Here is a 13,016-nt window from a genome sequence, read left to right on the forward strand (position 1 = left end):
GAACAATGCACGTGCTCAACACCCAGGGGTCGGTTTCAACGCCACCAGGTGAGCATTGGCCGGAGGGCCGTTCCTGCCCTGAGCAAGTCCCAGGGGCTTGACTAGAGAATCCCCGGCACAGAGGGGACTCGGGGGGGAGGGAGGTGACACTAACCAGTAACCCCCCGGTCCTGGCAGGGGCTAAGCATTCTCAGGAACGGCCCAGATCTAGTCCTGAACAACTTTGTGTTTTATATATGATTGCAGTTAATAATGGGACTAGTATTATGAGGGTGTTATTTTGCAAAAAGGGACAGGGAAGTTCAGAGAGAGAGGATGTGTGTGAGAGAGAGAGAGAGAGAGAGGAGAAAGAAGGAGGAGGAGGAGAGGAAGAAGGAAAGGGAGAAAGAGGACAGGAGACTTGGTGGCGGCTACCCCGGGTGATGGAAGCTGACGGACGCTGGTCTTCATCACGTACTTACTGTGATCGAGGTACCATGTTAAGCTCTTTACGAGGATTATTTCTATTAGCCCTCCCAGCAACCCAACAAGGTCAGCAATATTACTGGACCCATTCTGCATCTGAGATGTTGAAGAATTAGCCCAGAGCAGCCCAGGTAGAATTAGGAACCCGGCATGTCCGGATCCAGCCATCCAAGCCCCTGTGCTGGGCGCTGCTCTACGGAAGGGGCTGTAAGGGTTCCCCCCACCCCGGTGTTCCTGCTCCAGTTGACTTGGGTGAGGACGTGAAAACTGTGAAAGCTTCACTGCTCCCCGAGACCGGGAGGAACCCACCGGCACGCTGCCCCCATGACACGCACCACGACTCCTGCAAACCAGCCTCTAGCCGGCAGACCAGCTGAATTCCCTCTGTTGCCCCCATCCCCTCCCCCAAATAGCCGTGCCTTAAACATCAAAATGCCGAAGAATCTTTTCCTGACTTAAAGCCTCTTAACAACAATCAACACGTGGGAAGGCAGAGACAAATTCTATGTCTGACTTTAATAAAATAGACTTTTCTCATCAAAATATTTTGATAGCCTGGGAAAAGAGATGTGTGCTCATTAAAGTTTAATGACTGTCTCTCCCTGCCGTTTTCCACATGAGGATCACACTGTGTGACTCATGCATGGTGGGTGCCGGGAACAGTCAACTGGGAGCACAATTTAACCCACTTTCGATATCTGTGCTCACGGGGACGAATGCAGGGCAAGACTGGGTCCTTAGGATGTAAGGACGTGTCCACTGGCCTAACTGCTTTGGTTGACGGTGATGTGGACCCAGACAGGTGGGCCCCATCGTGGTCCAGGTTGGTGTCTATTTGCTCTAGAAAGGGAGCTGGGTAAGAAAAGCTGCAAACTAGCCCTCAGGCAGCTCCAGCCCCAAGGCTGAGCTGGGTCTCCCAGGAGACAGTGCTTTGGGCAAAGGCTTTGAAGAGAAGGGAGAAAGGCAAGAGGTTCCGACTCCTGGGAGGTCGGAGTTGACCATGATGTTACATTCATGCTCTAGAATCTCCACTGAAGCCCCCCTGTCCACAGATGAGTTAGGAAGCTCTCATCCAAACCTTGTAGCCTCACCTCAAAGTGGCCCCAGGCTGCCTTGCTCGGTCTCTCTTCACTAGTCACCTGCTTCCAGCCTGCACTCCCGCCGCGGCGGCTTCCAGCTGCTCCCCACACCCACCCTCGCTTATGTGTTTTTTTTCCTAGCGTCTGGAGTGGTCCCTCCATCCATCTCTACCGGCTGAATGTTATCCGCTCACCAAGGATCACCTATGGTTCTACAGCCTTAATCCTTGACACCCCACTCCACTCCAACTCCTGTGATCTCTCCTCCCTGGAAACACCAGGCCATTGGGTAAATGCAGTCACCATCTTCTATTCTGGTGAAAGTTCCAGTGTGAGAGCAACACAGCCGAGCCGTTACCTGTACAAGCTTCCAAATCAGTAAGACCTGGGTTAGAAGCTTCCTTCCCTCCCTTATCAGGCAGGTGACCACAGGCAAGTGGCTTGTGAGCAGTAACAAGGGCAATACCAACAAGCAACACATACTCGGCGTTGACCGCGAGCGAGGCATTAGGTACCCACTAGTTCGTTTTACACTCACGACAGCTCTATGAAGTAAGACTTGCCATCGTCTCTGTTAAACAGCTGAGAGAACAGGAGCTAAGAGACAGTAATTGATGCGTCCAGGGTTACACAGCTAGTGTGTTGAGGAAACAGGCTTGGAGTTCAGATAGTTTGGTCCCAGAGCCTGTGTTTTGACCACCATGCTACAGGGCACTGCCCTCTCTGGGCCTCTCAGATTTCTCATCTGTAAAATGGGTACAATAAAGCCCACCTCGTAGGGTGGAAATGAGGATTAAATAAGATAGTACAGGAGAAGCATAACAGCAGAGACCTCAGTACTCAGAGCTACTGTCATTGCCAGCACTGTGTGCCGGTCTCACCCCTCCTCCTGCCTCGGGGTGGGGGGGGGGATCCTGCCTTCCTGACCCTTGTCTCTCACACCCCCTCATCCTGTGCCTTCATCATGATGACCTTGGGAGTTTCTGTAAGCTGTGGGCCTGTCCCAGGCTCAAAGAGATAGACCAAGGGTTCTAGCGTTTTCTTAGAACCTGGGGACATGTGTCCCACGTGGTCTGGACCTCTGAGCCACGGTGCGTTTGTACTTTCACTGCATTTAGCTTCTTCTCCAACTCCTGTTTATGCAGTTTATTTGACTCCCGCCCTGAGGTCTCCTGGGTAACATTTGTTTCAATGTATATTTATTTTCGCCTCCCCTCCCCTCCTCCCTTCCCCGCTCCTCCTTTTGTCTGTGTCCTCTCTCCCCCGGCAGTCGCTTTCAGGATACCTGCCGTCTGGGTACCCGCCGTCCGTACCCCACGCCTCGAGTAGACTAACTAGGATCCTGGTCGCCAGTGCATTAGCCAGTTTCTGGAATTGGGGCCTCTCACAGCTCAGGGACACCTGGGTGGCTTTCAGGGTATGAGGGGCTTTACCCAGGAACACCTTTGCCCCGCCTCGGATTTAGTCTGCCCTTGGGGCTAATACAGTTCATGAGGTTAGTGGTTAAGCGACCGCTTCTGTGAGAATGCGCCTGCCTGCTTTCCTGAGCACTCCTGGACCTGAACGGAGGCCAGAATTTCCATCTCTCTCCTGCTGGAGTCCTGGTCAAACGGCCCTACCCTCTAAATGCATTACCTCTAAGAACCGCCTTTTTGACACCCTTATGGAAATTGAAAAACAACACAAAACAAAACAAAAAAACCCACACAGCTCTTTGTAAAGTACACCCTTCCCGTTCAGGTCACTTGAGCCGCAGGAGAAGGGATTTGGGTTCTGCCCGTGGGGAGTTAAACTGCTCTCTGAGTAAACTCGGAAGATGACTAGTCAATAATCCTTCAGTTAATGAGGTCTAAAAGATGAAAGTTATCAGTTTCCTGTGTTCATCCAGTTTATTGCCAGCCGTGCAATTAAATTCTATTTTACGCTGGGGTTGGAGCACTTCCCAGCTGGGGACAGCTCTCTGCTGAGCCCTTCACGGGGACAAGCTGTCAGTTCATAATTAGGTGAGCGTGTGGGCCTTGCCTCTGGCGGGAAGGGTTCCGAGGCGGAGCTCCTGATGGGAGCGGGAAAGGAGGCCTCCCCCAGCCTCCGGGAGAGGCCTGCGCGGCACCGCGTGTGTCCCAGGAGAGCCCGCCACGAGGGCAGCTGCCACGTGGCGGGTGGGCAGGCTGCCCCGGTCAGGGCACCAGCACCTTATGCTCAGGGGAATGGCGGCTCCCCTGCAGGAACCCCAGTACCACTTCTCTGTTCTGCATTCTTCCCTGTTCTGCCTGCAGACCTGCACCCCTCACTTCTATGCTGTCTCTTAAGGCCTCTTGTGCAGGAGGTGCTGTGATGGGCCTGTAGCAGGTGACCGGGGTGAAAGAACCAAGGAGGCGTGAAGATTCAAGCCTTCCTAGAAAAGGAGGGCCTGGGGTTCTCTTCCTCCGGGGCCCTACATGTCGGCCTGGTGGGACTCATCGTACAGTAGCCCTCAAGGGCCGTCCACACGGCACTGGACCCAGTGAAGGCTGCCAGTTTGAATGCTACGCAACATTATTAGCTTTACAAGTGATTCTCAGCAAACGATTCAGAAGAGACACAAGGCCTACTGCTCCCTGCCTGCTCATTGCCAACACCCCACCTCTAGAGGCTTTAAAATATGAGTGCCTCTAAAACTTTGATTTATCCACCACTTTAGAGGAATGCACCTTCAGGTCTGTGCTAATCACTCAATCACTTGGAAAGGTCTCCAAGCCCTGGATAAGGCTGACATGAGATGTCACACCCCAAGAACCCTGATGGAGGCCTGGGTTTCTGCCCCCAGGGCAGGAGGTGTCTTGGGGATGTAGCTACAGATGCTGCCAGTGGTCCTGAGAAGTGGGGGCAGACAGGCTGCCATATTTGCCTTCCCCTTTCACCCATGCTCACCTCTCCACTGCCAAGTGCCTTTGAGCCATTTGGACAGAGAGTTCTTGCGGCAAATGGGGAGACAACGTTAAAACTACTAGCCAAACGGGCAAAAAAGGCCCTCCGTTGATAGAGGTCAGAGCAATGGTTGTCTCGGTGACAGAGGAGAGAATGATGGACTGCAAAAGGCGTGAGGGAGATTTCTGGGGTGTTGGATGTTACAAATCCTCTGTGTCTGCCTCTGGCTGGTGGTTGCCAGGCGTATACACACATGACAAGTCATGATCATCACGCTGACATTTCGGTTTGTGCATTCTACTGTATACAGTGATAGCTTCATGGACAACAGTACAATCCGAAACGCAGGTGGGAGGGGATCCAGGCGGCTTCTGTTCGATGCCATGCCTGACCTACTTTATTCTGGAGACACTGAGTTCCAAGTATCTGTATCCTTTACACATCTCTGTCTTCCTCCACAAGCGTGTTTATACCCCCAGGTTATATTTATATCTGCAGCCACATCTATATATTTAAATCTGGAGAGGAGAGAAACGTGTTATATGTGCATGTCTGTATATAGGGTGGTTTACTTCTTTCAAAGAACAGGAGGATCCTAGTTCCTTTTTTTTTTTGGAGCAGGACACACTTTCACACACACACAGACACATATTCCTAAACACTAACAACCTTGCCTTTCTCCCTCATCTGAGATGCTAAAACTGACCTTGATGATGACCTTGGGGATTGTCAGCACAATGGACTTCTGCTTAGCCAGAACATCCTTGGTCTCATTGACACGGGCTGTGACAAAGAAGTGCAGGAACGCCTGCTCCAGCAGCTGGCCCATGTATTCGCCCGCTTGGATCAGCATCTCCTCTTTCTTGACTGGCGGGAGGAAAAACAAACATGGCCATGTCAGGACCCGGGATAGGAGCTGCTTCACCCTTCCCTGAGGGCCCCATCTTTTCCACGACAGCACAGTCTCCACCGAGAACACACACAGGTGAGGGCGAGTGGAACACAGAGCCCATCAGGGACAAGAAGCTCTCCGGCTTCTGGGGTAAAGAATGTGCTGGAAATTTCACATTCAGTAAAGTCTTCCTAGAGAAAACGTGGCAAGTTTTCCCCAACAGTGCTTTTGCTCTTGTAAAATGCAACGTGACAAAGAGGTTTTAAATCAAGGACCAAGGGGTTTTAGCTGTGGCTGCTTGGATTGAGGCAGAAACAGTCCCAAGGCGACAGATGTGGGGCAGTGACGTCCACGGCCACCGTGCCGTGTGCCCTCCTGTGATAAGAAACATCTCACGCAGGCCAGGGGCCACGCTCGAGCAAAGCTGTCAACGACCTGAACCTTTTCCTTGATTCCTTTGCTCCACACTTTCTCTCCAGCTTGCACTGTACCAATCTGCCTTGATTTTTCTATTTAAGAGAAAGAAGCGGTTGAAACCAGTTTTCACTGTAGGCATGCAACTCTCTCCCACCCCTTCTGCTATTTGCAACTTAAAAGACCTCTGTGATCTCAAGGCACCGACAACGTGAGCATTTAGGTGCTGGGGACGAGCCAGTGAGGATGACAGGTGGAGGGTGGGGAGTGGTCCAGGCCCCACTCTGCTCACCATCCGGGCTGAGGACGGGAATCCTGTCTTGCGTCTCTGACCGCAGCCGTGAGGTTCTGTTTGGCTGCACTGCCCAATTTCTCTCACTCTCATTTCCCAGAGCCCACGATTCTTAAGGGCAAAGGGCAGTTCTCCTGCAGGCCGAGCCCGGGCCTGGGCAGAGCCAGGCGCCAGTGTTGTGTGGTCACGCCTCCATCCCCCCTGCATGGAATCGAATGTCTCCACCACGGCTTCCCTGCTCAGTGTCTGCCTTTGGCCAAAGATTCCTCCTTCTGGTGGAAGTTATTGAAGGAAACAATTCCCAAGGTTGATAGTTTCAAGTGCAGAGGGTGGTTCGTTTTAGCCCTCCCTCACGAGCGGCCGTCCAGGACCCAGGACGGAAGACCCTGTGGGGTGAACTCCAGGGCACAGGGAGGCCTCCTGCCTTTTGGGCTCCCAGACGACAGCTCATCAGGCCGTGCCTACCATCTGCCTCAAGGTCTCTGCATGGATGAGTAGGTGCTGTGACCGCCCAGTCTTGGCTTTACCTCACAATCATTTAGCGACATTTAAAAACCTGCCCTGTTGGATCCCACCCCAGGTCAATTCAATCAGAATCTTGGCGGCTGGGACCCAGGCTTTGTTTTAAAATTCTGCAGATGACTCTTACATGCAGCGGGGCTGAGAAGCACGGCTCAACCACTAGGGGGACCCACCCTTCCCACCCCCAGATCAGCCCTGTAAGAGCCTGCCACCTGTTCTCTAACCCCACCCACACTTAGGGAATCAGGATCTGCATTTGAATACAATGCTCAGATGGTACATATTCAAGTTTGAGGGGCTCCCAGAGATAGGAGATTGTAGCAGGAGATGGGGCGGTGTTAGGGTAGAATTGGGTGGGCTTAGGATGGTCTCCGTTTTGAAACTGAAAATCTTGCACCCCAGAATGCACTCAATTCCTGGCAAAATGGAAATTGATGGCAAAATGGAAAGGATGGTCATCCTAGACCAGTGGTTGTCAACGGGGTGCAATTTTGCCCCCGAGGGATATTTAGTAATGTCTGGAGATGCTTTTGGTTGTCACAACTGGAGGTTGTTACCGGCATCTATCGGGTAGAGGCCAAGGATGCAGCTAAACATCCCACAACACACGGGACAGACCCCGTAACAACTGTCCAGTCTGAAAGCTCGCGGTACCCAGGCTGAGAGACGGCCACGGGCCATGCAGAGTTATTAGAATGTACTGGTCCGCCCTAGACAAGCAGTCAGCAACTCCGCCTACTTCTAGGGCAGTTCCATTCCACTTAGAGCTGGCCTTTGGAATCGAAGACCTTGCCTTGACCTTGACCCTCGAATTCTGCCTTTTTGGGTGACCCACTCATGTTGCCTTCTTTGGGACTGAGCCTGGACCTTGCTTCCTCCATGGCTCCCCGAGCAGTGAATTGTCCAGAAGACTAAGGCTCTGTCCCTCAACTGGAGACAACCTCAGATGAGCACATGGGGGCTGTTTTCACTTCGCCAGATGGGGCCAGATGGAGCGGCAAAGTGACAGGCCTTGAAGAACATGCATTTTGCCGCTAGCTGCCTCCGGTAATAATAATAAAAAAAAATGGACATCCTCTGGCTATTTCTAGAGGGCCGTGTTTGACCACTGGGCTGTTTAGGTTGGCGAGATGCGCCTGACATCTTTACAGAGGCTTTCGTTGCCTTGATCCCATCAGCCTTGGGACTCTTCATTCTCGGAGGTAGAACATTCTCTAAATCTTGGCACTAAAGAAACTGGGCTGTGTTTCTGAGCCCAAGAGAACAGGGCTCCTGAAATAGTACATTATGTAAGTGCTGTGTTTTACCACTGCACAAGAAATTGTTCTAGATAAAGTTTATTAAACGTGGCAAGAAGAAGAAGAAGAAGAGATTTTCATTCTCTGAGTGGTGGAGCTGGGACCCTGCCAATACCATTTACGGTGTCTGGGGAAAGCCAGGGGGGACACAGACAGGAGCTGCTTCATCTCTTTTCCAAAGAGCAAAGAAAACTAAATATAGCCAAGTGGAAACGATAGCACCTTTGAAGGTATGGGAGGTTTAAGTTATTCAGATCTTCCCAGCTGATTCTAGCCTACACATTCCCTTTAATCATCAATCTGGAAAATACGCTTCTCGTTCTACTTGGAAAACTTTCTTTGCAACAGACTCTCCTAGGATTGTACCTTGACCTGCTTGATCGATGTCTAGAATCCTGTGGCTTTTTGCCATATATTGCAATTTATTTTAGGTTGCTATATGCAATTTATTGCATGCAGTTAGTGCCACGTACATGCAGGGTAAAGCAAGAAACAGTCTTCAACTCCCTTCAGATTATTCAGGACAAGGCTTGGGGTGGGCTGAGTGCGTGGGAGTTGTGTTGATACTGAGTCAGGCTTCGATGTCCCTAGATCGATGACTGAGATGGCTAATATATCATGCCGTTCTAGCCCGCTAACTCACGTAAGCTCATGCTTTTATTGGATCATGGAGAGAAGGGGAAGGAGATTGAGAGATGGGACTCTAGTGCGGTGGGAAAAGGATGGCATATAGTTCCTTGTCCAGGGGAGTGAGGGGCAGCTGGACCCCAGGCAACGGGGCACAAGTAAGGGGCGGGCCTACTTAGGGCCCAAGAATGCACAGAGCTGGCTCACTGTACCTGCCTGAATGAGATGTGGCTTCTGGTACCTGCTTTGCCTCTAATTGCTATGTGTGGCCTTGAACACGTCAACTCACCTTTCTGGTCTCAGTTTCCGAAAGTGTAAACACGTTGGAAGTTAGCATTTATGGGGAGCCTACTTGCGGGAAGCCTTCCGCATATATTATCACATTTAGTTTCCTCCATATCCCCCTTCTCTCACGCCACCCATCCAACCTGTCAACCAATCCCGAGGGCCCTACCTTCAGAAAACACCCGGATCTGGTAGCTGTCACCACCTCCCTCACCTTCACCACCATCTCTCACGGGACTACTGCAACAGCGTCCTAACTAGTCTCTAAGCTTCAATTCCACTTCGCCTATATTCTGTTCTCAGCACAGCAGCGGAGTGATCTTTCAGAACCCAAGTTAGACCAGGGCACATTTCTGCTCAACACCGTCTTACGGCTCTGCAGCTCACTAGGAATCATAGCCAAAACCTTTACAAGGGCCTCCAGGTCTTTACTTGGTCTATACCCACCAGCCTCCCCGGATGCCTTTGCTCCTGACTCTGGTCTCCTTGCTGCTCACTGAACACATCACATGAGCTCTGGCCTCAGGGCCTTTGCACTTACTTTTTTTTTTTTTGGCTGGAAAGCTCACTCCTTCCCTTCTGTCAGATTTCTGTTAAATGTCACCCTATCAGAGGGGCTTTCCCTAACCCCACTCCCCCACCCCTGGCACTCCCTGTCTTCCTTACCCTGCTTCGTATTTTCCTATTCTACGCAGAACCATATGTATTCACTTGTTTGATTGTTTATTGTGGAGCCCCCATCTTCCCCCCAGGAGACCATCAAGAAGCAACTCATTGCTGTGTCACCAGCACAAAATAATACCTGGACTTGTAGGCATTAAATAAAGGTGTGTGTGTGTAGGGGGGGGCGGTGAATCAACAGCCCAGAGATGTGGGTAGTATTGTTCCCACGTGCAGATGAGCTCAGATTACTTAAGTAATTTGCCTAGGGACACACAACTAGTAGGTGACACAGTCACAGCTAAAATCCAAATTTGTCTCATTCCAAGGTTCAGGCCCTCTAACTCCACTGAGTCTGTCTGTTCTAAACAGCTGTGATGACTGTTTTTTCTCTTGAGTCCTTTATACTGACTACGCATTTCTGTAAGAATTATCTTTCTTCCAAGTGCTAGATCTTCCAGTTTCCAAAACAAATACCATGGTGATTTCTTAATTGTTGGCTAGTCTACTGAATCGAGGGGGATTTGCTTCCTTCAAGTCGAGTCTCCTCTCCCAAGGATGGGCTCTCCTGACCCTGTACATCAGACAGCTCACCCTGCGGAGCTTAGATCTCCCCGCCCCCTAAATGGTAAAGCCAAACACACCGTTCCTGCTGGGCGGCCCCCCAAAGCTGTTCCTAAGTTGGGAGAGGGGTACCGCCAGTGGGCCTGCTTTCTGAGACACAAGCTTCACCAACTTTCCTGTGCACACCGGTCCCCCTGGGATCTTGTTAAAATGCCTGGGGCTGGGGCGGGGCCTGAGAGTCTGCATTTCTGACCAGCGCCCAGTGGGTCCTGACGCTTCAGATCCTTGGGCCACCCTGTAAGTAGCAAGGGGTTCAGTGACATTTAATGTTCACGACTCGTGGGGCTCTAAGCTTTGAAAATTTCAGTGCTCACGTCTGTGCACGAGTCACAAAGACGGAAGTGGGGGCCTTTCTAGAAAAAGTGGGTCCTGCCCTGTGGTTCCTGCTCCTGGACTCTGAGCCAGGGCTTTAACTTTGACAGGAAGTTATTAGGGAGCGTCAGCACAGAGCCAGACAAGGAAGCAGGTGACACATCTTGGAGAGAACAGCCACCCCTCGTTAACTTACAGGACAAGGGCTCCAGTGTCACATCAAACGTCTCTTTCTTGAATTCTGCCTTGGCGACCCCGGTGTAGAAGGTGATGTTGCCCGAGAGATAGGCTGTGATGGTGTAGTGGGTGGGGCCATTGTTACGGAAGGTGATGGTGACCTTGAAGTCTCTTCCCAGCACGGCATTCTCCACTTCAAAATTCATGTGGACATCAGACCTCGATTTGACGACGCCCTCCGTGCTGAGGGGCTTTTTAGCCCCGTACATCAGGGCAGTTTCTAGGGCCAGCCTCTCTTCTTCTTGACCTAGGAAAGGCGCAGAGATAAGGACAATGCAAGCCACCCGAGAGAAAGTCACCTTAATGAACAGTGTGCTGGGGGCACTGCTTGCTGGCCTTGCCGGGCTTCCTCTGTAAGCCTCAGGCTTCCCTCTGGGGCAGGCGTCATCCTCATCCCATGTTATACATTCTGCAAAATCAAGTTCCCAGAGAGTTAGGACCTGCCCGGCTGCCGGGTTCGGCCTATCTGAGCAGGGGTTACTACAGCGCATGCTCCAAGGGTTGTTTTTCCAGGGTCACTGTTTCAAGGCTCAGCAGATAGAACCGGCAAAACCTAACTCTTCTCAAACTGTGGGATTAGTTGGCTTCCCTCCCAATGTCCTAGCCACGTAGCTGGAAGAGTTGCATCTTGCCTTTCACCTTCTACAATGTGAGTTTTCTCCCATTCGTGGGTCTGCCCGGCAAGACCTGTCTTCCACATGTCTCTTTCCACTCGGACCTGTCCCACTTGGCTTGTGATGCAAATGGCTAGCAAAAGAAGAATCACTTCGAAATAAAAATGCTGGCTTTTATAGTTACATTAATTTTTAAGATGTTGCCTCTCACTTAACTGATAACAAACTGCAATGAAAATGAAGAGGTCAATTAATAGTGCTAACAAGTATCGCTGAGAGCTAACTATGTGACGGGTGTCACGGGAAGTGCGTATTGTACGCTGTCTCATCTAATCCTCAGGAGGGCTCTGCAAGGCAGGGGCTATTACTACCATCGGTTTCCTTGTGTGTAAAATAAGGACGCACACGTGGTAGGGTTGGTAAGTGGTTTACAGGTAGCACATGCATAAGAATTGGCAGCTACTAGGACTCTGCAAAGACAGAGAAAATGCCAGCAGGTGTTGCGAACAAATGAATGTGTATTTCTGTGTGTGTATTAACAATTTCTCTGATTGTCAAGACTGCAAGAATGTGCCAGAAGTAACTGGTCCAGGACAAGCATTGGCTAGAGCACATGTTTCACAGTCGACAAGAGGGAGATAATACTAAAGGGAAGGAGTGGCTGTGATAGGGAAAGCATAGTGAAATATTTTAGCGGAAAGCATCTGGCAAACAGCTCCCCAAGAAAGAGAGCATTAATGATCATGGCTTTGGACGGGCACCAAACATGCATTTAGGCAAAATGTGGGAGGTGAACACCAGCAGCGGGAACATGGTCATGGTCAGCGAGGTGCCTCGTGGGGAGAGGCTGAGCTGGCCGAGTGGAGGAGGGGCGGTGGAAGCTTCTGGACGCTAGGAGGGACTTCACAGCGGGTCGTAGGTGGAGGAACCTCTAGCTTCCTTCTGGGGACCAGCCTGTCCCTGTGAGCAGGAGCTGCCAGCAGGGCAGGAGGGGGTTTCCGGGACGCGCAGGCCCAGGTAAGAGGCAGGAGGAGCTGCAGGGTTTCCCCAGCTCGACGGAATCCCCTCTCTCTGCACTTGTGGTCTGAGCTCTGATGTCTCACGTAATGCAGGGCCATGAATTTGGTGCCGAGAGAATGATCTAAAGCCAGATCACATTTTCTGAGGCCCCTCTGTGGCTCCAGGACCAAGGTCAAAACCACCCTTCCATTAACTGGGTGTCATGAGAGTCTCCTTTATGTCTGATGAAGCCTCTTCTCATTGCTCAGGTCTTAGCTCAAATGTCACCTTCTCAGAGTGTTCCCCCCCCCCCCCACTTCCATTACTCTGGTCCTCTCGTCTCTCACTAACACATCACCTGGTTTTCTTTCCTTTTCCCAGTACTCGTCGCTGTGTGACATCACTTCCCCCAGGAGAAAGTAAGCTCTGTGCCCCCAGGACCTGGGACCCAGCCTGGCACAGAGGCTCTGGAGGACTGGGGTTTGGAGAAGCACTTTGCCTTCATCTAGGGACAAAACTTTCATCTTTATAATAGATACGAAATAGTCCGGTTTAGGACATCTGATGTTCAGTTAAGCTCACCTGTGCAAGTGCCACCTGAGCTACCATTCCTTTGATCATCTCATGCTAGTTGTGCCCCTGTGATGTCCAGGCACCGTGCCAGGCTCAGATGAGAAGCGCAGCCCTTCCTACCCGGGTCTAAGGGGACGAGTGCAGAGGGATCACCACACGCGTATCCGTCACGGACGCTGGGTCAAGCGTTTGTGTGTGGTGCGGGGAACACAGGGC

The 13,016-nt window shown here is 51.4% G+C and overlaps 1 protein-coding gene across 1 annotated transcript in view; it reads right to left on the bottom strand.

Moving 5' to 3' along the window:
• Window positions 1-13,016, bottom strand: part of F13A1 (coagulation factor XIII A chain) — a 142,873-nt gene that overhangs the window by 15,615 nt on the left and 114,242 nt on the right. The window contains exons 12-13 of the mRNA XM_036867730.1: window positions 10,574-10,861; window positions 5,158-5,318 (exon numbers count right to left, since the gene is read on the bottom strand). Coding sequence (XP_036723625.1) covers window positions 5,158-5,318; window positions 10,574-10,861 — 449 coding nt within the window. The remainder of the gene's footprint in view (window positions 1-5,157; window positions 5,319-10,573; window positions 10,862-13,016) is intronic.

Source organism: Balaenoptera musculus, chromosome 11 (assembly GCF_009873245.2).
Source record: "Balaenoptera musculus isolate JJ_BM4_2016_0621 chromosome 11, mBalMus1.pri.v3, whole genome shotgun sequence".
NCBI lineage: Eukaryota > Metazoa > Chordata > Mammalia > Artiodactyla > Balaenopteridae > Balaenoptera > Balaenoptera musculus.